At 36.3% G+C, this 23,646-nt stretch overlaps 1 protein-coding gene and 2 non-coding genes across 3 annotated transcripts in view; all 3 read left to right on the top strand.

Annotated features, from left to right (window-relative positions):
• The window catches only part of LOC126972738 (chromodomain-helicase-DNA-binding protein 7-like), a 35,208-nt gene extending 12,254 nt beyond the window's left edge, over positions 1 to 22,954 (top strand). Inside the window, exons 7-16 of the mRNA XM_050819657.1 lie at positions 506 to 680; positions 2,026 to 2,113; positions 6,207 to 6,502; positions 7,200 to 7,289; positions 7,939 to 8,136; positions 8,707 to 8,920; positions 11,383 to 11,714; positions 15,455 to 15,601; positions 18,273 to 19,128; positions 19,212 to 22,954. Coding sequence (XP_050675614.1) covers positions 506 to 680; positions 2,026 to 2,113; positions 6,207 to 6,502; positions 7,200 to 7,289; positions 7,939 to 8,136; positions 8,707 to 8,920; positions 11,383 to 11,714; positions 15,455 to 15,601; positions 18,273 to 19,128; positions 19,212 to 21,530 — 4,715 coding nt within the window. The 3' untranslated portion in view covers positions 21,531 to 22,954. The remainder of the gene's footprint in view (positions 1 to 505; positions 681 to 2,025; positions 2,114 to 6,206; positions 6,503 to 7,199; positions 7,290 to 7,938; positions 8,137 to 8,706; positions 8,921 to 11,382; positions 11,715 to 15,454; positions 15,602 to 18,272; positions 19,129 to 19,211) is intronic.
• Trnap-cgg (transfer RNA proline (anticodon CGG)) lies at positions 126 to 201 on the top strand. The gene has a single exon. It is a non-coding gene; the product is annotated as a tRNA-Pro (tRNA).
• Positions 6,060 to 6,139, top strand: LOC126972934 (small nucleolar RNA U6-53/MBII-28). Its single transcript, XR_007731226.1, has one exon. It is a non-coding gene; the product is annotated as a small nucleolar RNA U6-53/MBII-28 (small nucleolar RNA).
• Positions 22,955 to 23,646: the final 692 nt, after the last annotated feature.

The raw sequence follows: 23,646 nt of genomic DNA, 5'->3' as shown, positions 1-23,646 counted from the left end.
GTCAATTTCCTAATATGCAAATATTGGGGTTGAGCAGGTTATCAACTGTAAAGTAGATCCTGTAGATGAAGCCACAACCTGAGAGTTGAACAAAGCAAATAGAATTTTATAACGAGGCGGTACTCGAACGGTTAGCTCAGTTGGTTAGAGCACCGGAGCACGGAACGCCGGAGGTCGTGGGTTCGAGTCCCGCATCGTTCATAAATTGTTGTTTTTCAAATTTTATTTGTGTATTAATCCTAGAAGTGAGGGTTATCACTTTAAAAAAAAACATAACATATAATCCTTTATTATTTAAATGTTTTGAATACTCACCTATCAAGAGAGCGACATAAGGAACTGTGTGAGTTTACTATCATGTTCAATATATGTAATATTATAGCTAAAAAGCTCAGCTAACTATTCCAACCAGAATATTATGCAAATATTTGTTAAGTATATGGTATATAATAAAGCTACTGTCGAAAACCAGTGAAGATTTATTGAGTTATAATAATATTTTTAGGAGTAAGTCTCAGAAGTAAAAAGAAGAAAGACAAATTTGGTCGCAAAGGTAGGCGATATGGAAGTGACGATTACGTCCCTCGCCATGAAGGTGTTCCAGTTGATGAAGAAGTTGTTTATGGCTCCTGGACACGATCAGAATGTTTCAAGATTGAAAGAGGTCTACTAACGTTCGGGTATGTACTAACTTACATACTACATACTAACCTACAACAAATATTTAAAGTATACAACTGTAATTTGTACAGAAAAATTCCAATATATATAAGCTCGAGTAAAAAAAAAGGACTCCGCGCCATGATGTTAACAAGTGAGGCAACACTGTGCTAGTGCTTGCGGTTACGGGGATACCAGTTAACAATATTTTTCTCCCTTTATTAGTCATATATTATGGCCAAAATTACTTTTAACTCCGATCTTTTAATAACTGATAGTCAGATTGATTCCTAAAAATAAAACAAATATCTAGAAGTATGGGTAAATAGATAATTTATCTTATTACTCATATTACAAATATGATATCACATTAAAAAAAAACAATAAAATTTTGACAGAAAGGAGTGAGGGTTCGATTTCTGTTCCCGTGTTACTAGAGAATTAGGTAATTTTTTGCCACAGTAGAGCTGGCCTTCCATGAATGAATGATCATTGTTCAAGTCAAAAGTTTCCTATTCGTGTGCTGTTAAAACAAATACGCTCGGTGCGTTTATTAGCCACTTGAAGTACCGTGGCGTCTACTTCTAAAGCCGATTTTTTATTTATTTTTTTATTTAGAGCATTGGTAACAATACCATTAGCTAAAACCAAAATGAATTAAAGGGAGGATATTAAAATTATTTTTCAATATACTCCAATACAAGATAAACCCTGCTATGTTACGGACCACTATGTATGAATTTGAAAATGAACAATTTTGTCAGATAAGATTGTTGGGGACTCAGTGCTCTGTGAACGGCTGGATCACTTGGCGTTGCGTAGAGACGTCGCTTCATTGTGTGTCTTCTACCGCATTTATCACGGGGAGTGTTCCGAAGAGCTGTTTAACCTGATTCCTGCTGCCGAATTCCACCTTCGCACGACACGCCATAAGTTAGGATATCATCCCCACCATCTGGATGTGTGGCGGTCCTCCACAGTGCGGTTTTCAAGGAGCTTTCTCCCTTGTACTACAAAGCTGTGGAATGAGCTCCCTTGTGCGGTGTTTCCGGGACGATACGACATGGGTACCTTCAAAAAAAGCGCGTACACCTTCCTTAAAGGCCGGCAACGCTGTGATTCCTTTGGTGTTGCAAGAGAATGTGGGCGGCGGTGATCACTTAACACCAGGTGACCCGTACGCTCGTTTGCCCTCCTATTCCATAAAAAAAAATGATCAATTGATCAATTGGTGAAGCATCGCGAATCAGTCTTAGTGCTCTGCATAGCCAACTAGTAACATGTTGGGATTGTTCAGGCATGCATTCTTAATAGGTCTTAAACAAATAAACTAACAGGATAATAAAAAGTCCTTTTATATTACAGCTGGGCAAGATGGGAAGAAGTTGTAGATAGAAATCAACTACGGAAAGGCTGGACAATACCAGTGATTGAAGACTGTGCGAGGATAATTGTAAGTACAATTGAATGTGCTAATGTGCTATAGTACATACTATAGTATAGTATATACCTAGACTTGCCATAAATATAATATTTATTACTTTTACAGTGTGTTAGTTTAATACATAAATATAAAACAATTTAAGATATAAAAATCTTATTCAGTGGTCTCCATTGGCTGTAATACAGTCCTTTAAACGTTGAGGCCAGTTCTCAATAGAAGCACACACTCTTACCATGGAAAGAAATTTCACTGTCAATCGTACGGATTGTATGGACATTGCCATAAATCATAATGCAGTGGCTATATTACATTTTCTTTAAATTTGAGAAAAAAGCTGAGTTCCTTGCGCCCGTTTTCAGTTCTGAGGCATACTATTTGGAATGGGTGGTAATTTTCGATGTTCAATAAAAATATTTGAATTTCAATTCAACCAATTAACTCCCTATTCTTACAGAGTAACGTATTGCGGTTTGACTTAAATTTAAGTATTTAAATTACTTTATACAAACATAATTATATCTTAGAATTACTATAAACAATCTGTAGGGTAGGGCGGGGCACAAAGGTCCAATTTCACTATTAGCAATTGTACTGTGAAAACCAAACCGCCTATATCAAAATAAAAAACACATATGAAACAAACAACAATCGAACTATATTTGACCCAATTCTCGATTGATTCATCATTACAGAAGTATATCTTTTTACTGTTTATCTAGACCTTGTCATCTGTCTCTTTTTGCCCCATAGCAGGGGTAAAACGGGACAGCGGGGAGGCATAAAGGTCCAATATTTTAGTGTATATTAAAAGAATATTTGTTTTAAAAAAAACGGAAATACTAGTGCGGTAATCATTGTAATAACAGAAAACATATTATCTTCATTTAAGTATAGGTAATTAAAATGAATTACCTAGTCTTATTCAAATAAAAATACATGAATATTTTTTATATTTGGTTTTATTAGTAATTTCTCCTAACACTTAATAATCAGTCTCAGTTTAAATATATAAAATAAACAAATAAATGCTATCCTTTATGCATTCTGCCATAACCAGACAAAACTTTACAATAATGTCAAACATAAACATTTAAACTCTTATAAAAGGAAACAAAATGCTAAGCATTAAACAAAAAAAATCTTCTAACTCTTATGAATAGTATAAGAGGTATTGCTTTGGAGATAATACTTTTTGTATCACATTGTATTGTACGTTTGCACAGATTACATTGTATCCAACCTTCGCCTGGAACGCTGTCATTGTAGTTCTCGCAGTAAATTAAACAGAAATATTCATCATCAGAGCTAGAATCACTATTAATTTCTTGTAATATTGCTTTTTTAACCTGTTCTACATTTTTATTTACTTTCGCCTTCTTGTTTACACCTTTGGTCTTTTTGTTCTTCGCAATGTCTTGTTCTTTTCGAAGATTTTCTTTTTCAGGTGTATCTGTTAAAATAGCAGTTTTGCGGCGTTTTCTGTTTGCGATTGATTTTCTTGGGCCAGCTTTTGGTAGCGGCCGTACGACTTCAAGCGAAAAAACTTCCTGAGGATCGACCAATGTATCACCAGTGTCAATCATTGCGTCATGTGTTGTTGGTTGCTGCGGATTAGATGACATCAAAGGCTGTGTATTCAACAGTATTGATGGAAAAGAATCTGATGATGTTGATGGCTGTGGCTCATTTGTGTAATTTATTAAGGGACGATCGGTAACATAACTTGGTGCAAAATCATTGTCATTAAATTTATTTTGGTTGTAGGGAAATATGCCACTTTTTTCAAACCCACTCATAATGTTATTTGGTGTTAAAGCTAAAGGTAAGGCAGTTCGGACAAGTCCAGGGATATCATATATGGTCATTGTCTTTCCAGCATTATTCCTCATCCATGCATCTTGAGCTGAAGACATATATCTTTTAAAAGGTCCGTATACTGCCACGTCAAGCGGTTGTAACTTGTGAGAACAATGTGGCGGAAAGGAAAGCATCACCACGCCGTTTTCTTTAGCTAGATCTAGTGTGGGTACAGATAAGTGTGAGGAGTGGTTGTCTAAAACCAGTAACGTCAGCGATTCTTTACTAGGACTTTCTTGATAAAATGCTGGATAAATATAAAAAACTCATCATTAGTAATCCAGCCGCTAGAATTTCCGGCACCAATGCAATCAGTAGGACCATCTCGAATAAAATGATCTTGAAACTTTTTGCGAGGAAATATAAACATTGGTGGAATGGATGAACCTGTAGCTGAGACTGCGACTAATAGAGTAACATTAGTTCCACGTTCACCTGATGTTACAGAACCAACATTTCGTTTTCCTTTAGCTGCAATTATTTTTGATGGTTTGGTGACAGTTGATACACCAGTTTCATCTGCATTCCATATGGAAGAAGCTGTAAATTTAAATCGATCCATAACTTCTGCTAATTTCGTGTAAAATTCTTGCACATTACTTTTATTAAATGACGTTGCTCTGCTTAGGCTTGTTGCTTCAGGTTTTCTAATAGAGAGGCTGCTATTTCGTGTAAGAAATGCAGACATCCAATCCTTCCCAGCAATTTTATGTGAATGCCATGTGTCTGGAATATTTATTTTATATTTAATAGCACAGTCATAAGCCATGCGACGAACTTCTTTAGGACCTATACCATGGAAAATTTGTGCAAGTTTGAGCAAGTATTTTGTTAGACTGTCTTCTTGTTCTTTATTAAATATTTTCCTTGGAGCACCATAGCCAAATCTCAAATTTACAGGATCATTCTCCATTCGTTTAATAAATCTTGATAATGAAGTTTTACTTAATTCAAAAGCACGACACACCTCCCTCAATGATTTTTTTTTATGTAGAACTATATTTGCTGCACGTTGCATCAATTCTACAGATTTTGTGCCACGTTCTGTTTTTCTTCTGTAGTTCCGCATACTAAAATTGAAATAATGATTTTATAACCAATACGTAAATGATGTGGGGTCAAAAGGTCCGGTTGGTCCTTTTTACCCCAACCACGTGTGAGTATTTCAAGAGTTTATATTTAAAAAAACAGTCAATCTTACTTAAAAATAACAACAAACTTTAAAAAACAATAAAGTAACGTAAATCTTAAAACTGTGTTTAGAAATCGTTCACTTAAAAACAGTCCTTCAGACTAAAAAGTTCAATATTGAATAAAAATACTTACGCTGAAATTTGGACACGCGACCGTGTATCTCCGCTAAGCAACGTTGCTCGACTGTCGGCGATGGCGCGTTACTCCCCCCGCGCTGGCTTCATTCCATCACTATCGATAGAAAGAATGATACTTCACTTGTTTTTTAAATATTTGTGGTGGACCTTTTTACCCGCGGACCTTTAAGCCCCGCCCTACCCTACCTACTTTAGTAGTTAATTAATATTAATAGAACATACACCTACAACCCCAATTTTTAACTCGTTCAGTGAGCAAGCGAACAAGTCAATCCTATGTGAAAGTTCGTTTAAACTTCGCAATGCTACTGTTAAAGGCATGTCTCGCATAAGATTGTTTCTCGTGGAATTAGGAGTAGCTGCTGTTGTCTTCCGGTATACAAAGCCCTATTCACTATAGTAGGGCTGGATGACTCACCATAACACGCAATTTTCCATATATATGAAACCAGTAGTATGTCCTTCCTAGTTTCCAGTTTTTCATACCGAACCATGCCAAAAACAAATAGCGTAGTAGTAGTTAGGTCCGTAGGGTGTAGATGTGGATATCCTGAAAATACTTTGCAGAATTTATTATGTATTTGTTTTTTCGTATTTCGTTTCGTAATTTATTATCAGCTTGGACTTGGATTCACGTGGAGCCCATATTCTAGCATTATATTCAAATTGACTTCTTACCAAAACCACTAGTCTTATTTTATTATAGTACATATAGTTTTGATATTTGTAAAGATTATCACTGATGATAATTTTGGGTACAACCATTATTATAATGATGACTTGCCATGCTAATACCGAGAAAGTATTGACTTTCGCTGAGTTTAATCTTGTTTTAACTCTGATTAATAAAATTTTATCGACAATTTATTATTCGAAAATGTATACCATTCTAATATAATATTTGTATTCTCTAGGTACTATTTTGTCTTAGACACTATAAAGGTGATGAGAAAATTCGAAACTTTATCTGGGATTTGATAGAACCATGTGAAAATGGTGAAGTAACAATATCAAGAAATCATAGTGGACTGCATAATCCCGTACCAAGAGGCCGAAATGCAAAGAAGAAGAACAGAGTAAAAGATATACCCAAACAGCATGATCTACAGAAATGGGAGGACGGGAACCACTGGAGTTCAGAAGAGAAATATGACTGTGAAGCTTATCTGGAGAGTAGTTACAAGAAACATTTGTTTAGACATGCTAACAAGTAAGTAATAAATGGATATGTATTTTATTTTTTTCTCATATTTGACCAGTCACTCTTTTGTGACACTAATTAACACATAGTATTACCAGATGCGGTTGTATGTGGGCGGTGGCCCCGAAGCTCATTTATATAAAAACTAGCCGTTCCTGCCCGTTACCGTGGGCGAATTTTAAAAGGAACTGAATTAATGAAGGAACGTTGGAATTCGAAAGCATCTAGCCATAAACCATCTAGGATAAATTCGCATCGAATGGTGGTAGTTTCATGTCGATACGATCAGTGGTTTAGGCGTGATTGAGCCTTAAGCAAAGACCATTTTCATTATAATCATATAAATATATATACCAGCTGACCCAGCAAACGTTGTATTGCCGATATTAAAATCGCTATACAAAAGTAACTTGATAGTAGATGGATGAAAATTTGAAGTTGTATGTATTTTAATGCTGACTCATAACGAAACAAATTAAAAAAAAAAAAAATGGCGTGGACCACTCTTAACATTTAGGGGGATGAAAAATGATGTTGATATATATATATATATATATAGTAGATGTTGTCCGATTTTCAGACCTACCCAATATGCACTCAAAATTTCATGAGAATCGGTCAAGCCGTTTCGAAGGAGTTTAACTACAAACACCGCGACATGCGAATTTTATATATATATATATAAAGTATTTTTTGTTATTTTTAGAGTACTGTTGAGGGTGCGTATGATGTACTACATCAAACATGAAGTAATCGGCGACTACGCGGCGCAGATTGACAATGGAACTCACGCTAGGTAGGTTGGGTCATAATAATAGATAATATCATTAAGTGTATGAGCGTGTAGCCTGTATGCCTTGAAATAGTCTTATTTAAATTAAAGTGACTATGAAGTAACGGTAAATACATTTGCCCGAGCGACGTCATAACATCACGCATGGATGCCTGTTCTCACCGTAATGTGTAGAATATTATTTTTACTTTCGAAAATCTGCTATTTAAATTTTCAACCAATAAAATATGTAATAATAATCAATAATCTATGGGCCTTATGAGAAAGCTCATGGTCACTCAGAGGGCATTGGAGAGGGCTATGCTCGGAGAAATGAGGAGAACCAAAGTTACCGACATAGTCCAAATGATTGCGAAACTGAAGTGGCAGTGGGCAGGGCATATAGTTCGACAGGACGGACGGATGTCCGTTGGGGCAGTAAAATTCTCGAATGGCGACCACGTACCGGAAGACGTGGTGTTGGTAGGCCCCCCACAAGATGGACCGACGATTTGGTCAAGATCGCCGGAATACGTTGGATGAGGGCAGCGCAGGACCGTTCGTCGTGGAAATCTTTCGGGGAGGCCTTTGTCCAGCAGTGGACGTCTTCCGGCTGATGATAATGATGACGAATCAATAAAATGATTGTTCAATATTTTGTATTTATTTACAGCACTTTGGGAATGAGAGTTCCACGGGGAGTTGACAGTGCACCTCCACGTCTTTGGTGGGACACAGAGTGTGATATCTCATTGCTCGTGGGCACATACAAACATGGCTACGAGAATTATCTAGCAATGCGATCCGACCCGCAGCTCTGTTACGTTGAAAAGCTGGGCCCGCCAGATGATGCTGAGTGTACCGATATCAAGTAATTACAAGAATAATATACAATATTTAAATATATTTGTTATCTGCAGTATAAAACAGAATGAATTTTCCATATATAACAGTAGTTTACCAGAGAGAAATCATCAAATCTTAATAAATATATTCTAGAAAAAAGATTTCAAATGAAACTTTCCAGATAATTCAAACTGGTTGTTCCAAAGATTAACGTGTTCAAACAAAGAAGCTTTATAGTATTAGTTTAAAAAGCAGTCTTGACTTACTATGTTCTGAAATAAAATTTGAAAACAAATTTTTATGTACGATGCGGGGCTCGAACCCACGACCTTTGGCGTTCCGTGCCAGTGCTCTCCCAACTCAGCTAACCGTTCGAGTGACGTATCGTTATAAAATGCGTATGGGAGCACTGGCATAGAACGCCAGAGGTCGTGGGTTCGAGTATCGCATCGTTCATAAAATTTTGTTTTCAAATTTTATTTGTGTATTAATTCTAAAAGTGAGGGCTATCACTTTAAAAACATAACAAATTGTTTATACTTTGTTCTTTAAAATTATTAATGAACTTTTGATGAATATATTTTATGTAATATAGAAGCGAGGAACGAAAAGTCCGCGGAAGCGTAGTGGGAGATGAAGATTGTACCGATGACGTGTCGAGCGGCGCTGCCACCTCGCCGCGACCTGATGACGACCCCACCCACCCCTGGCCTTCCATGCAAGACCTGAACACGCGGCTGCGGAGGCTCATCACAGCCTATCAAAGAAACTATAAACGAGAGGAACTCAAAATGCAACAGAGAGCTAAGGTGAGTTGCCTTTAATCAAGTTACACGTAAGTCCAGAAAAACGCTCCAAACCACAATCATGTCGAAATTGAGTTAAAAACACAAAACTGGTCACGTGATTCATATTAACGGAATGATAAAAAATGGCAGCTCTACTGTAACTCTTTAAATGACATCAACACTTAGTAACCCAACCCACATGTATGGAATATACATAAAATTCAACGTTCAAGGTTGGTTCCTTTGCCTTTTCTTCCGGGAGGTGCCGACTGGATCCCCGTCTGGGTACTATTCCGAATTCTATTTACGTTAACTAGGTTGTGGTTTTCACGGCAAAATAGCCTCTAAACACTTCCACTAGGAGGAAGAGCAAGAAAAATTATTTTAAATTTAGTAAACAAATTGCAAATATAACTTTTACAAATTGCATGAAAGAGCCATTCTTTATATGGGTATCTTTTTGACAGCCTTATGTAAATGGCAATTGGCAGAATCTGACAAATTTCCGTATAGATGCTAAAATAATATTATGTCACATCCACATAAAGACACCTTGTGTACTTGAATAAAATTGTTCATGTAAATCAAAACTATTTTTAATATTTATCAAATAATTACATATTTATGTAATACTAGCTGACTCTACAGACGTTTTTCTGTAGATTATAAAAAAATACTGTTTTATAGGAATTTGCCAATAATATTTCAAAACATCAAGAATTATTTCGTAAAAAATGCTCTTGTTGTTATATAATATAATGAAATTGTTTCACAGCGGAACTGTCAAACCGCGCGTCACTAAATTCTCTCATAGAAATATGTCCCCATACAAAACAAATATCTATATATATATATAAATAATTATCGGTCCCAAATTGAAATAAGAACTATCCTATCTCTTAAGTTGGACCAAACTGCACTCCATGAAGCAATCCCCATTAAATTCCGTTCATTAGTTTAGTCCATCGCGGACAAACAACGTGTCATGTAATTTATATATTTTAAGATTTACAAAAATAAAACTAATTTTTCACACTTGAGACAGAAGAACTTTAATAATTCTTCTTCTTTTTCGTCGTTACACTCTTGACAGAGCGGTCGTGGTCGTCACGAAGTGAAATCTTTTGGGGCAGGTGTGATTCACCCCACGAGAATTCGCCACTTTTCCCTGCTGGCCGACAGTCTGGTGCACTCGTTCAATGGACCGCCCACAAGAGACTTAATTTGGTCGGCCCATCGCATGAACTTTAATAATATAATAAACGTTTAGATGACGTTCAATAGGTGGTTTAGGAGCAATTTCAATGAGAAATTTAGGTTATGTTTTGGTATCAATATTATAAACATTTCAGATTAAAAATCTATCTATAACTTATTAAAAATCTATCTATAACTTAAATGTAACATAATAATTAACTTGCAGCTTTCACTCCATTGATCTCTGCGCTCGTAAAATCGAGATTTGATGCAAAGTATGCTGTTATCATTAATACATCTATTTTCGGTAGATTGCCTGATTGGTTTTGTTAAAAAACCTGCTCCAGTCGTCGTTCTAGATTCATATCTTATTGTAAATATAAATTCACTATTAATCACTATACTAGCAGTGGGAGGCTCCTTTGCACAGGATGCCTGCTAGATTATGGGTACAACGGCCCCTATTTATGCCGTGTGTGTAAACATTATTGTGTTTCGGTCAGAAGGGCGCCATAGCTGGTGAAATTACTGGGCAAACGAGACTTAACATCTTATGTCTCAAGATAGCGAGCGCAATTGTAGTGCCACCCAGAATTTTTGGGGTTTTCAAGAATCCTGAGCGGCACTGCATTGTAATGGGCAAGGCGTATCAATCACCATCAGCATCAGCTACGTGCTTTGTAAATTTCTCCCTTACTTTTCTATTTATATGACGAGGAAAGAACCTCTGTATTGTTTTTAAAAGGTGTGACGTCATTACTGTTGACATCACAATTGCTATCTTGCTGAAGATCAATCATTGGTTCTTCCAAAGAAAACTACACGAGTAGGCAGTCTACAGCGTCTACAGCGTTACGACGTCCCACAGTACGGACCTATGTGGGACGTCGTCCGCCCCGTCGACAGCCCGAGCACGACTGACTCGAGTGTCGACCGTGCGGCTGTATTTATAGGACCCGGCGCACGTGCTACTCCGCGTGTTTTTGCGCCGATATATACAATATTTTATGTATTGAAATTATATTTAAATAAAAAAAATACCTTTAAATTATAATATGACGATAATAAAGATGCGAAAAAGAATTTGAGGCAAATTTAAATTTCATGTATATGCCCTATTATTATTGGGTTTATTGTTTAAACCTCTTGGGGGTTTGAAATGCTATAACCTCCAAACCAACTCTTATATTATTTATTAATTACTGATAATATGAATATTTAACTCTTTATATATATTTAAAAAATAATAATTTCAAAATATTTCATTATATCAAACGTAATTTTAGATGGAAAGGAGAGAACGAATGGACCAACTAGTGCGCGATGAAGTATCTCAGTGGAGATGGACACGAGCTGATGAAGAGGCATTCCGACGTACGGTTGCATCGTATGGCGTGGAATTTGATCCCTCAACGAAAAGTTTACGGTGGAATCGATTCCGTTCATTGGCTCGATTGGATTCCAAGAGTGATGATGCCTTAACAGACTACTTGAAGGCGTTTATGGCGATGTGTAAACGCCAATGCGGTCTCTCCGTTGGCGAAGCGGAATTGCCTACAAGAGCTGATTTAAAGGCTGAACCAATTGGGGAGGAGAGAGCCATTGCAACTTTGGAAAGGTAAAGGTCACCAAATTACATGATTATTGTAAACAATGGTATTAAAAAAAATATTGAATTAGGCGTTACTTTGCGGAAATCCATAATTATACAAATGATTTAAGTTTTGTTTAGTGTTAATTCCGTGCTTCCAGTCTCGTGCCAGATTTTGGCGAGACAACACGTCCTGAGGATGCCTCGGGTAGAGGCGAAACACGTGTCGAATTGTTTTAAAAACAAATATTGGCGGAATTAACACTAAAAAAAACTTAAATCATTTGTAAAATGGTATTAAATGCACTCTTTTTAATATAATTTGGGGTTATATTTATTGTAACAGCAACAGAGAAAACCTAAAAATAATTGGAACAAGTCGAGTAGGTATGTATATTTTACGTCGTGTATTGAGTGCGATCTCGGAGATAGAATATCGTCGACCTTTTCGCCTCCCAATATTTACATTTGCGCCCTTTACGAAGCATACATCGCCTCATAAAAGGGTTTACTAGCTCCACTTAGGTAGGGGTGGTAGGTGTAATAAGTTTATGTACGTTCCTGGTGTTAACGTGTCATGGTTATGACAAGTTTACCAGTGGGAGGCTCCTTTGCACAGGTAGCCGGTGCCTATTTCTGACGTCAAGCAGTTATATGTAAACAGTGCTGTGTTTCAATCTGAAGGGCGCCGTAGCTAGTGAAATTACTGGGCAAATGAGACTTAACATCTTATGTCTCAAGGTGACGAGCGCAATTGTTGTGGCGCTCAGAACTATTGGGCAGTGCGTATCAATTACCATCAGCTGAACGTCCCTTATTTCATAAAAAAAAAGTTTCTAGCAAATTCAATTATGTGCCTATGTAAATACATTACATTATCATGAATATATTATTGACATTCCACAGTTAACATTTCCTCTAAATTTTGCCCTCAATGATTTTTTAGGACCAAGGTTATAGCGTGATAGCCCTATTCTGCAGCACAAAGATGGTATTAATATCGGCAGCGTTGTCCCATAGAAATATTCCATAGGATATATTATATGGAATAATAATATGATAATAGTATAGTATCTATGAATATAACTATGATAAACTAGTCGGGCCGTATCTACGTCAGATAATTGTCTAAACGGCGTATGCTGCAGAACTAAGTCTACTAGCCAATCCTCCAATATGGGGGCCCCATTGTAATTTGGAATCCCAGAGTAATGTCAAGAAATATAGCAAATTCCACCAGTTTTATCACTTCTCCATTGAATAAAACACTCGCATTCACATTTTCGATATTTAGCACGGTAAATTTTATATATTTAGTTTCATTGCTATTTAACATTAGGTTTACCAATACACGATGTCAGATAGAACAACGCTTACTTCGTCATACTTAACTTATTTCTTTTCACTAAGAATATATACAGGATGTAATCTTAAAGTGTGAACAGGCGACTATTCCGTAACATATATCAAAGAAAGAAGAAAAAAAGAAGTTCTCGTTCTCTTGTTTTTTAAAAAACTGATATCGAAAGAACGTTACTTAATCAGTAAAATGAGATCAATAACTTTTTAAAAATCAAACGAGAAATATCCGAAATTTTTATATTAACCACGTCACCACCACATCATAAGATTAAGTAGCAAGGTTTTAGTGTCCTTATTTTAAAAGGTTATTTTAGCTTAGTAGTTAATTAGTTTTAACCGATATTGATGGAAACCGTTTATTAACCTAACAAGATATAAACCATCTTTTAATTAAATAATATTTATTTCTCAGTTAGTACAAAATTTTGTATTCGAGGTGAAGCCCTTGTTGTGTGATACAACGAATGACCTTTCTACTAATATCATATAAATGTATGGGAGTGTTTAAAATCTAATGGATATATATAATCATATGGATTTTTTTTATGATGATAAGGGATGAGACGAGCAGGACGTTCAGCTGATAGTAATTGATACGCCCTGCCCATTACAAAGCAGTGTCGCTCAGGATTCTTGAAAAACTCAAAAATTCTGAGCGACACTCCAATTGTGCTCGTCACCTTGCGACATAAGATGTTAAGTCTCATTTGCCCTGTAATTTCACTAGCTACGGCGCCCTTCAGACCGAAACACAGTAATGCTTACACATTACTGCTTCACGGCAGAAATAGGCGCCGTTGTGGTACCCATAATCTAGCCGGCATCCTGTGCAAAGGAGCCTCCTACTGGTACTTGGATACTTCTCGTTTGATATTTTAAAAATTTATTATATATAATTTTACTGATTAGGCAACGTACTTTCAAGATCACTAAAGTTTTTTGATATCTGTAATAGTTACGGAATAATCGCCTGTGCACACTTAACGATTACACCAGGAATATGTATGTATTGGGACTCTATTGGATTATAATATCGATGAATAACTTATAATACGATGAATAACTAGGGGCTAAAATCTTTCAAATTGAACTCGCTGATAGATAGACGAAGTATACATGATATGGTATTTTTATTTAAGCTCCTCAACGGCATCACAAATAACACTGATCTTCTGAGTCAAATATGCATCAAGGTTCCCCCCGTACACCACGGCATCCTATTTCACTTTTTACGCACCCAACCCATAGGACCGATCTCGGTCATCTTTCCCTAATACCCCGATTAAGTAGACTATATAATGAATTTATTAGTAGAGACAAGTCCATTGATCTGTTCAGCGATAATATAACAAAATTTAAAGATTAATTAATTAAGACACTGGATTCTGCAGCGGTAGATATCAATCTACCGCCGAATCGTAGATATTAAAATTGTGAATATTTTTGTTTATATACCTTTCATTGTATAAATTTAACATTTAAATAACTTTATTGAGCCTTTACTTATTATATAAATTTTAACTTTTTGTACGACTTTTATTTGTGTACATGCTGTAACTGCCTATAAATATAATTATGTGTATCCCTAGCACCTAAGACTTGTTTAATGTTAATGTATCACATGTAATTCTGTTGGTAGTTCATAACTAAATAATAGTTATTTATGCAACTGTTGTGTAATAAGGGGTATTAAAACACGAATGTGGATTTATCTCACGAGGCGAAGCCGAGTGTGATAATAGTATCACATGAGTGTTTTAATACCTAATTATCAACAGTTGCATACAAGACTTTATCTACACCCAGAATATGAATCCTCTAAAAGATTCTGGAACAGTAAGCTTACTTAACATTAAAACACCAGTCCTAGTAGTAACCTAATATCATTCGTTATTGATTATATACAAATAAAATAAGCATTAATGAAACAATTATTTATTTTAGTAGTAATTTACATTTTGTATAGTGCAATAATTAAAATTCACTCGAATATAATGTTCCTTTGCAGCGTTTAAAATGAATCGCTCATTTTTTGTAAACAAAACAATAAAAATATCGAAGAAAAATGGCGGGGATTCGAATAACCTACTTTTTTTTTACGGCGCGCGACGTTCTGGTAATGTGGAGCGCGCGTAAACGATAATGTTCTGTTTTTGAAATTCATACAGATACCACGCATCGAGCAATAAGAATGTGGCTGTCTGTTGAAACTCTTTGCGCATGAAGGGATAAAAAAAAACATAGGAGTGTTGTTATGAAATTCAGTACAACATTACAACACTCTTTGGGTGATGTAATAGTTATTAGAACATCGGGTGTTTTAATGTTGGCAATAAGCTAACTGTTTCAGAATCTTTAATAGAGGATTTAAAGCATGGGTGTAGATAAAATACGTGATGTTGTAGGATCGACCTGCTGCGTGTACTGCGGGAGGAGGTGGCGCCTCATCCGGCCCTGGAGGCGCGACTGGCGCTGTGCGAACGAGCTCATGACACGCCGCCCTGGTGGCAGCCGGCCAGCCATGATAAATACCTGGTGCTGGGAGTGTGCAAGTGAGTCAACACAATCAATCGCAATCTTTTGTCAGCAACATTTCAAAAAGTTACTTATAATCGGTGGCGTAACAATAGCACGGGCCCCCGGCTCCCGAGGGGCATGATGACCATAATCTAATATATAAAATTCTCGTGTCATGGTGTTAAACTTTCAACTCCTCCGAAACAGCTTGACCGATTCTCATGAAATTTTGAGTGCATATTGGGTAGGTCTGAGAATCGGACAACATCTATTTTTCATCCCCCTAAATGTTAAGGGTGGTCCACACGATTTTATTTTTAATTTTTTTTTGACTTTTTTTTTAATTTGTTTGATTATGAGTCAGCATTAAAAAATACAACTTCAAATTTTCACCCATCTACGATCAACAGTTACTTTTGTATCGCGATTTAATATATTGAGATACTTTTAAACAAATAATCAATTATATATCTTCCCTTTCTTGGCGTGCGGCCGTGGAGAATAGGATGTCGCTATGCCAACTTTTACGCACCCGATGGTTAAATTTTTTATTAATTAAAATTTATACTGTTTATGATGATTATGCTCATATGAAACATTTTATTGAGATAAACCCTTTAGTTGCGAAAACTACTACTAGTTTTATTTTATATTTTTTTATTTAAATCACACATGCAATAGTCACCAGACTGGTGATCAAAATGAAATAAAATGGCTTCAAGTTATTCCTTTGCATTTCAAGACAAACAAGGTGAGATTTATGTCTTTTTTTAGTGCATTGCGGTTCGCGTAAGCCTGTCGTGTCGCGTCAAACCTGTTCAGCATAGTTAAATTTATTGTAATTAGGCTTGATAATTGCTCTGAGACTAAAATCTATTAGTTTTGACTTGAGTGAATTTAATGAACCCAGCGCATAAGGCGGCCTCCATAAACATCCTGCGGCTGTTTTCGATTTTTTAAACCCTCCCACTCCTTTTGATGAGATTTATTGGCATATTACTCGCCTCGCAATTAGAAACAATTTTAGAAATACATCCATGGTTCGTTCCATTTTTGAAATGAGAAAATAAACTTCTTCCTTGCTTTTTCTAACGGCTTCTAACTTTTGGTGGCAATTGCACATCTAATTGGAAATTTGTGTTTGTTTTGTGTACTTGTGTTCGGTTAAAAATGGACAAAAATAAAAGTTGTGACGCTTCAACTAGACAAATAATTGTTCATTTGCATTTCCATCAAAAGTACCATCTACATAATTGATTCATGAACCACTTTGCTGATAATTCTTTTGAAATCATAAAAACAGGTTTATATTTGTACGAAAAATATTGTATCACAATTAGTGACACTTTTTTAGGAAATGTATGTTTAAGCTAATTTCGACGTACTTGTTTATTATGACTGTACATGACATTAAGGTGGGTTTCGATTAAATTTTGTTGATAGTACAAAAGAACAGCTGGCCATTTGAAAGGTTCTGTAAAGAAAGTTTTTAATGCTATTGACGAATATAAAAGACACGTAACCATTGAAAACGATCTTAAAAAGGCTTCAGCGAGAAAACATCGCCCATAGAAGATAGTTAAAGGCTAGAACTAGATTAAAAATCAAGTGTTTTCGCCTGATGACCGTCTCGTCAAAACTGGTACAACCTCGAAACTCGCTTCGACAGGCCTGCAAATAGTCCGGATTAAACACTATTCTAAAGCTGTGGCATATTGTTAAAACGAAAGTATCAAACTAACACAACTACAGTCAAAACGAACTCTACGAAGCTTTTGTCAAGGCTTTGAACTGTTACTGTGATTGACAATAAACCTGATAGACCTGATAATGAGACTTAACATGTCATGTCTCAAGCTGACGAGCGCAATTGTAGTGTCGCTCAGAATTTTTGGGTTTTTCAAGAAGAAGAATTTTATTAAGCAAGACGCAAAGTGGCTATTATTATCGATTTTTATAAGTATGGCTCGAACTTTTTGAAAACACAAAAATAATGGTTACATTTCGTTCTAAAATAAACATTTTCATTGCGGTCTTGTATTGCTCTATAAATATAAATGTTTAATGACAAGATCTTATCTATAAAAAGTTATGTCCAATTCTACCTATCGATAGGTTATTGAAATGTAAGTATGCGTAAAAGGATAGATTTGTCTATCTCTAGTAAGTTAAACTAAGGATTATATAAGGTATTATTAAATTTAACACTTCAGAACTGTTACAATTATTTTACATTAAAAAGTTTATCTCACAGAAAAATCAACTTTCATCCACAATTTCAACGACTGTCTTACGAATTTTCGATCATGTCACGTGTCCTGACGCGAGTTTAACATTTTATACCCATTCCAAAAAAGGGCTCAACGCCGCTAATGAAGTTTTCACTTCAAAAATTCCCTTGGTCTTTCATGTTACCATCCTTCGTAGTGCTTTAGTATAAAAAAAATAGAGTTTTTCGGCCTTTTCTGGGATGGGAGGGGGCCCACTTGCTTATTTGCCACAAGCCTCAAACGGTATAGTTTCGCCACTGCTTACATTGTTAGTATTTCAAATTTCAATTAGTGACCTTAATCTATAAGTATTACGATATGTATGGGAATGTTAATAGTTAATTATTTCATAATGATCCAATGCGGTTCTTACTTAATTATTGGTATCTATTATTTATTTTGTATACCTTAATAATGTTACTTTTACCTGTTTCAGACATGGGCTAGGAGATACATTTACAAAATTATTTTGCGATACTAAAATGCCTTTTGCTGACTCTGCGAGAAAATGGTATTCCAAATACAAGGCTAGCAAAGTTGAAAAACAGAATTCAGATGACGAAGAGAAGTCCGGTAACCGTTCGGAAAATTCTACAGAAACACGAATGTCTTTACGTCGCAGCAAGCGTACTTCCACCATACCTGACCGGGATGCTGACGACGATACCGATGCCCTGTCTGAGTTAGAAAATCTGGCGAAATTGGGAAGAATTGAGGAGTCGCTATCTCCAGAACAATGGTTTACTGAACGAGCGCTAGAGACGCGACTACATCACATCGCGCACGCTGTGCAAAATTGTGAATGGCCAGCCGTATCGACATCCATGATTAAGAATGAAGAAAACGCTATAGACACTACGGAGGATCGGAAGCAACCCCAGAAACGTCACATTGCTATCGACGTAGAGACAGAGCGCGCAAAGTTGCATGCGCTTCTATCTTCACCTCAAGCTGCACATACGAGCGTGCGTGATCACCGTACGGCAAGCGGTAGCGCCAATGTAGCGGGAAGCGAGCGTGATGATGCTTCAAGCGATTCTGGATCCCGGCGTTCGACACCGGCGCCTCCTCCTGCTCACCAACGCGTAGCTCCTTCTCCTGCGCCCTCAGTTCCACCCTCTCCCTCGCCTTCAGCGTCTGCCCCAGTGGATCTCTCTGCTCCTTTGGATCTTAGTGAAGCACAAGACTTTTCAATGGGCCGACGTACACCTCAAAGCGAGCCTTCCCCAGCTCCACCTGCTCGAAGCAGATTGGATGACACACTCAATAGGCTTATGAAGAGGAAGAATGTGGTGAGTTTATTATTAATTATTTCGTCTTGAGAAATGAATATTAACTAAGTTATAATTAAATATTTGTATGTTTTCCATTTCAGCCTGCACAAGAACAAATAGTAGGCAAAGAAAAGAAACGAAAGAAGCTGGACGAAATCGTTCTCGGTTTATCAGCAGCAAAAGTACGAGGTCCGAGTTCAAGTGCCTTAAATGAACCTCCGAAAAGTAAAAACACAACTATTTTACCAGAAGTGACTGTAACTCCTGCAGCACCACCCTCTTCTAGCGCACAGCCGTTGCAAAAGCCATTTTCGGTCACTGTAACTAATGTACCATCACCTCATACATCTTCAAAGGAATTATCCTCATTCCTTCAACAATCACTAGAGCAAAGTAAGACTCCTAAGAATACACCACCAGTCGTACAAACTAAACCATTCTCACATGAAGCTAAAGTTAACAAGTGGTTAGCTGAACAAGCTACAGTGGATAACAGGCGACGGGGGGTTGCTCCGAGACTTTCACCAGACGAGCATGTTCCTGTAGTTCACCGTGTTAGTGGTAAGCGACTTGTAGGCCATAAAGCACCTCAATTGAAACATCTTGCTCAATGGATTGCTGAGAATCCCATGTACGATATAGATGCGAAATGGACAGAAGGTATCAAAGAACATGTGAAACTGCCTCAAGATGTTCGAAGTCAGAGACATTCACCAATGCAGACACCAACAAGTATGCCAGAGCGTAAGAAGGGTAGACCGCCAACACTTGACTCACCATCAACCAATGTATTATCTGGCTCACATATGAATCAAAACCTAGCTGGTCTGAATCCTGCACTCCTTGCTAGTTTGTCCAGTCTTAGTGCTTTTGACCCCAAGACGCTAGCAGCTACTTTATCCAATTTAACCGGTTTTGACCCTAAGTTACTGTCTAGCTTAAGTAGTTTTGATCCGAAAAATAACCCATTATTAAACTCTTTTAGTGGGATGCCTAACTTATTGGGAAACATGGCGGGCAGTAATATTTTTGCCAATTTAGCTGGATTAGGCCTACCAGGATTTTCCTCTTTAGATATGAATAGTCTAGGAGGTAACCCCAGTAGCAACTCAGGGGAAAGCAAATCGAAATCTAGGAAACCAGAATCTACAAGTACATCGTCCTCTAAATCAAGTAGTTCACAATTTCCTTTTGTTTTTCCAAATCCTAATATGCTTTACCCCCAGCTAGGATTGGGTGGACTATCGCCATTTGGGGTACATCCTGGAATGTCTTCACCTTATGATGCCCTAGGGCTTCTAAGTGGTAATTTATCTGCAGCATCTAGTGCTGCAACAATGCATAGCAGTTCACGCAGCAGTACAAAGACTTCTACTCCGAGATCTTCAACAGTTGTAACTCCAACATCTACTTCGAGGCAAAAGGTTTCTGATAGACAACAGTCAAGTAATCTACCTCAAATTCTTTTACCACCTGATCCATATTTATTGGAGTCTATATCAAAACAAACATTAAACTACGACAGTGGTATGAAGTCCGACAAAAGAACAAGGGATTCGGATTTACATGAAGCGGCAGCGACAGATTTGTCTAAAATGGATAAAAAGAAGATTCAATATAGTATGCAGTCTCAAATGCCCCCAGAATTTGCCGCTGTTCAAGAGAAATTGCTAAAAGGTGATAAAAAAGATATAGATATAAGTAAGATGCTATTAGAACAAATGGCATCAGGCGCTCTTAGTGCTAGTCTTGTCAGCTCGGTGGAAACAAAAAAAAATAGAGATGAAAAGGAATATGATAAATTTATGAAACAGGCATCCGAATATATGCCTAGACATACAAATGACGATGCTAACGTAAACATTTCTTTAGGAGGAACTAAAAGAGTTATAGATGAAACAAACATTGAACCTGAGAACTTGGCTATGCAAACTGCTTCCAAGAGACTAAAAGAAAGTAAAGAATCTTCAACATCAAACAGAGATAAGCAACAAAATACTCCCACTCACACTGGAGAAATGGACTTGGAAGATTTGATTGCACCTTCAACTGTGATTAAAACTGGTATTAAGGGAAGCGATTACGAAATGAATCGAGCTATGGAATCTACCCATTCGCATACTTCTAATAATACTTTAGAGAGAAATGACACTTCACAATCAAGACTAACAAGCCCAAATCAAATGATGCAATACGATGACAACTCTTCCCTTGTTGTAGATTGCTCCAATAAATTTGAAGGCGATCACAAAGCCGACAGTTTAATGGATGAGAATGGGGATTCTAACAACGCCGATAACGGACGTAAGGCTAGTAAGAAGAAGACTAGAAAATCATCCGACGAAAACTTAACTTGTCCAAGACGCGAACTACGATCTAGTTCAACCAGACAATCTTTCGATTCATCACCAATTAACTGATTCTATAGATTCTCGCGAACCATGACGAGATTATAAACAGTTTTGATCTGTTTTTGGTATTTGCTTACGATAAATAGAAAACTCTCGATAAATAATACTACCGCGATTATAACATACTTGTTTATACGTAGGATGTCATGAAGGGATCGTGGTCACCTCGACAAAATCTTTATGCCACTCCAAACTCAGTTTGTAAAATTAAGCAAATAATGTGTAGGAGTTAGGAAACTCGGGATCTCTTTATACTTAGATGAAGTTAACTTGTATTTGCCTCTTTTATTGACGTGATCAAGCTCGCATTGTATTCCCATCAATAATTGACTTGCTTTATTTATATACATACACCTGATTTTTTATCATAATATTTTTATTATTTTGAACATTTTTAGTAGTAATTTTAATTAATCGTGTAAAATATTTAAAGACTGCGTATTGTACGTTTTTCAATCACAATTTATTCTGTAAGAAAAATTGCTAATGATTATTAGTGCATCTTCTTTATTTTTATATAGATTATACAAACCTCGTAAATCATGATCCAAAGATGTTTGAAGTATTTTTACCGTAAATAATTTTTTCCATTAAATCGTTTCAAAACAAAGCAATTCCAAATATTATATTGCAGTAGAGTAAGTTGAAATGACACTTGCATGCAGCGAACTCAAAAATTAGGATCTGCCGTAAATATTAATTTAGTTAAACGTCAATCAATCATTTATCAAGAAATATGTTTATTTCTGGTGTGTGATTCCAGACGAACTATTATGACTGTATACCAATACGAGAATATTTACTAATCATTTGAAATGTAATATAATTAACAAAATATTAATGGCGCTTAAAATCAATAAAAAAAATAGGTCATCGGCATCGGGCGTTCATTTACCTTTGGAGAATATCTCAAAATATATGAAGTTGCGTAATAAATATTATTATTATTATTCAAAAGTCATAAAAGTCGCGCGGCTAAAACCAATCGGACATAAATCGATGAGATCAATTTTGTGATTGTCTTGCAAGTAAATAGGTACATTTGGACTTATGGTTATGAAATTTGTAACGTAACTTGGTCACTCATTTTATTTATTCGGTATCTTCCTTACTAATAGTTACAAGAATGATACTAACATTAGCATTAAGTATAATAATCGCGTACTGTTTAATTGTTAAGTTATTGTTTCTACCTTAGAATATAATTTTTACGTATCGTAGTTATTATTTTCTCACAAATAATGGATGTTAGTGTGACAAAAATATACAATGCGGTGATTCATGCTGGGAAATTTGTAAACGCTGAATGTGATAAATAAATTATTACATTGTATTCATAATATTATGCATGCATTGCTGTAATTTTGGCAATTAATTTTATTGTATTGTAGATACATCAAATATTATCACGAAATATAAACACATTATAAAAATTCTTTTTCATTTCAATTTATCCCTTTCAAATAACGAAATAACCTAGCCTAAATTTATAGGATAAATAAATAATATCCATTCAGAAGAATTCTTTCTACGAAATATAAAAAATAGAGGATTTAAAGTATGGGTGAAGATAAAATACTGAGTTTCAAACTAAGGATAGCCTGAATCCAAAATATATTTAAAAGTTTGCTGCATAAGATGTTTCAAAGATAATATTTATATGGTGGGTTTATGGATGACGGTGCTCCATCGCGATTTGCCTGAGACTGACTAAGATTGCTGCGACTTCTCTAATCTTGGCTTTTTTATATATATAATGTAACTATGTACAACCTTACTATAAGCTGGTGGTATAAGGGGATGAAACGTGCAGAGGCTCTATTCCAGCGAGAAGGACTCTTTCATTTAGGTTTCTCTATTTGTCTAGTTCAAAGGATACGTGCTCTTATAAGTCGTTTTGGCCGGTTCGTAGAGCTCATGAGTAAGCTTGTTCCGGTGGACTTCTAAACGAGATCTATATTTTTCTCGAGTTGCCGCTATTTCTTGCTTGACCAGAGGTATCTTTGTGTACTGGTAGACTTCATCGTTGCTTATGAACCGTGGCGCTTTTATGATACTTTTCAGGATTGCGTTTTGAGACCTTTGGAGTATCTCAATATTGGAGTGGCTTGTGGATTCCATAAGT

The sequence above is a fragment of the Leptidea sinapis genome, chromosome 27 (genome assembly GCF_905404315.1).
Source record: "Leptidea sinapis chromosome 27, ilLepSina1.1, whole genome shotgun sequence".
Taxonomy (NCBI): Eukaryota; Metazoa; Arthropoda; class Insecta; order Lepidoptera; family Pieridae; genus Leptidea; species Leptidea sinapis.
Note: the sequence above shows the minus strand (reverse complement) of the source record. Positions and strands in the feature narration are given on the sequence as shown.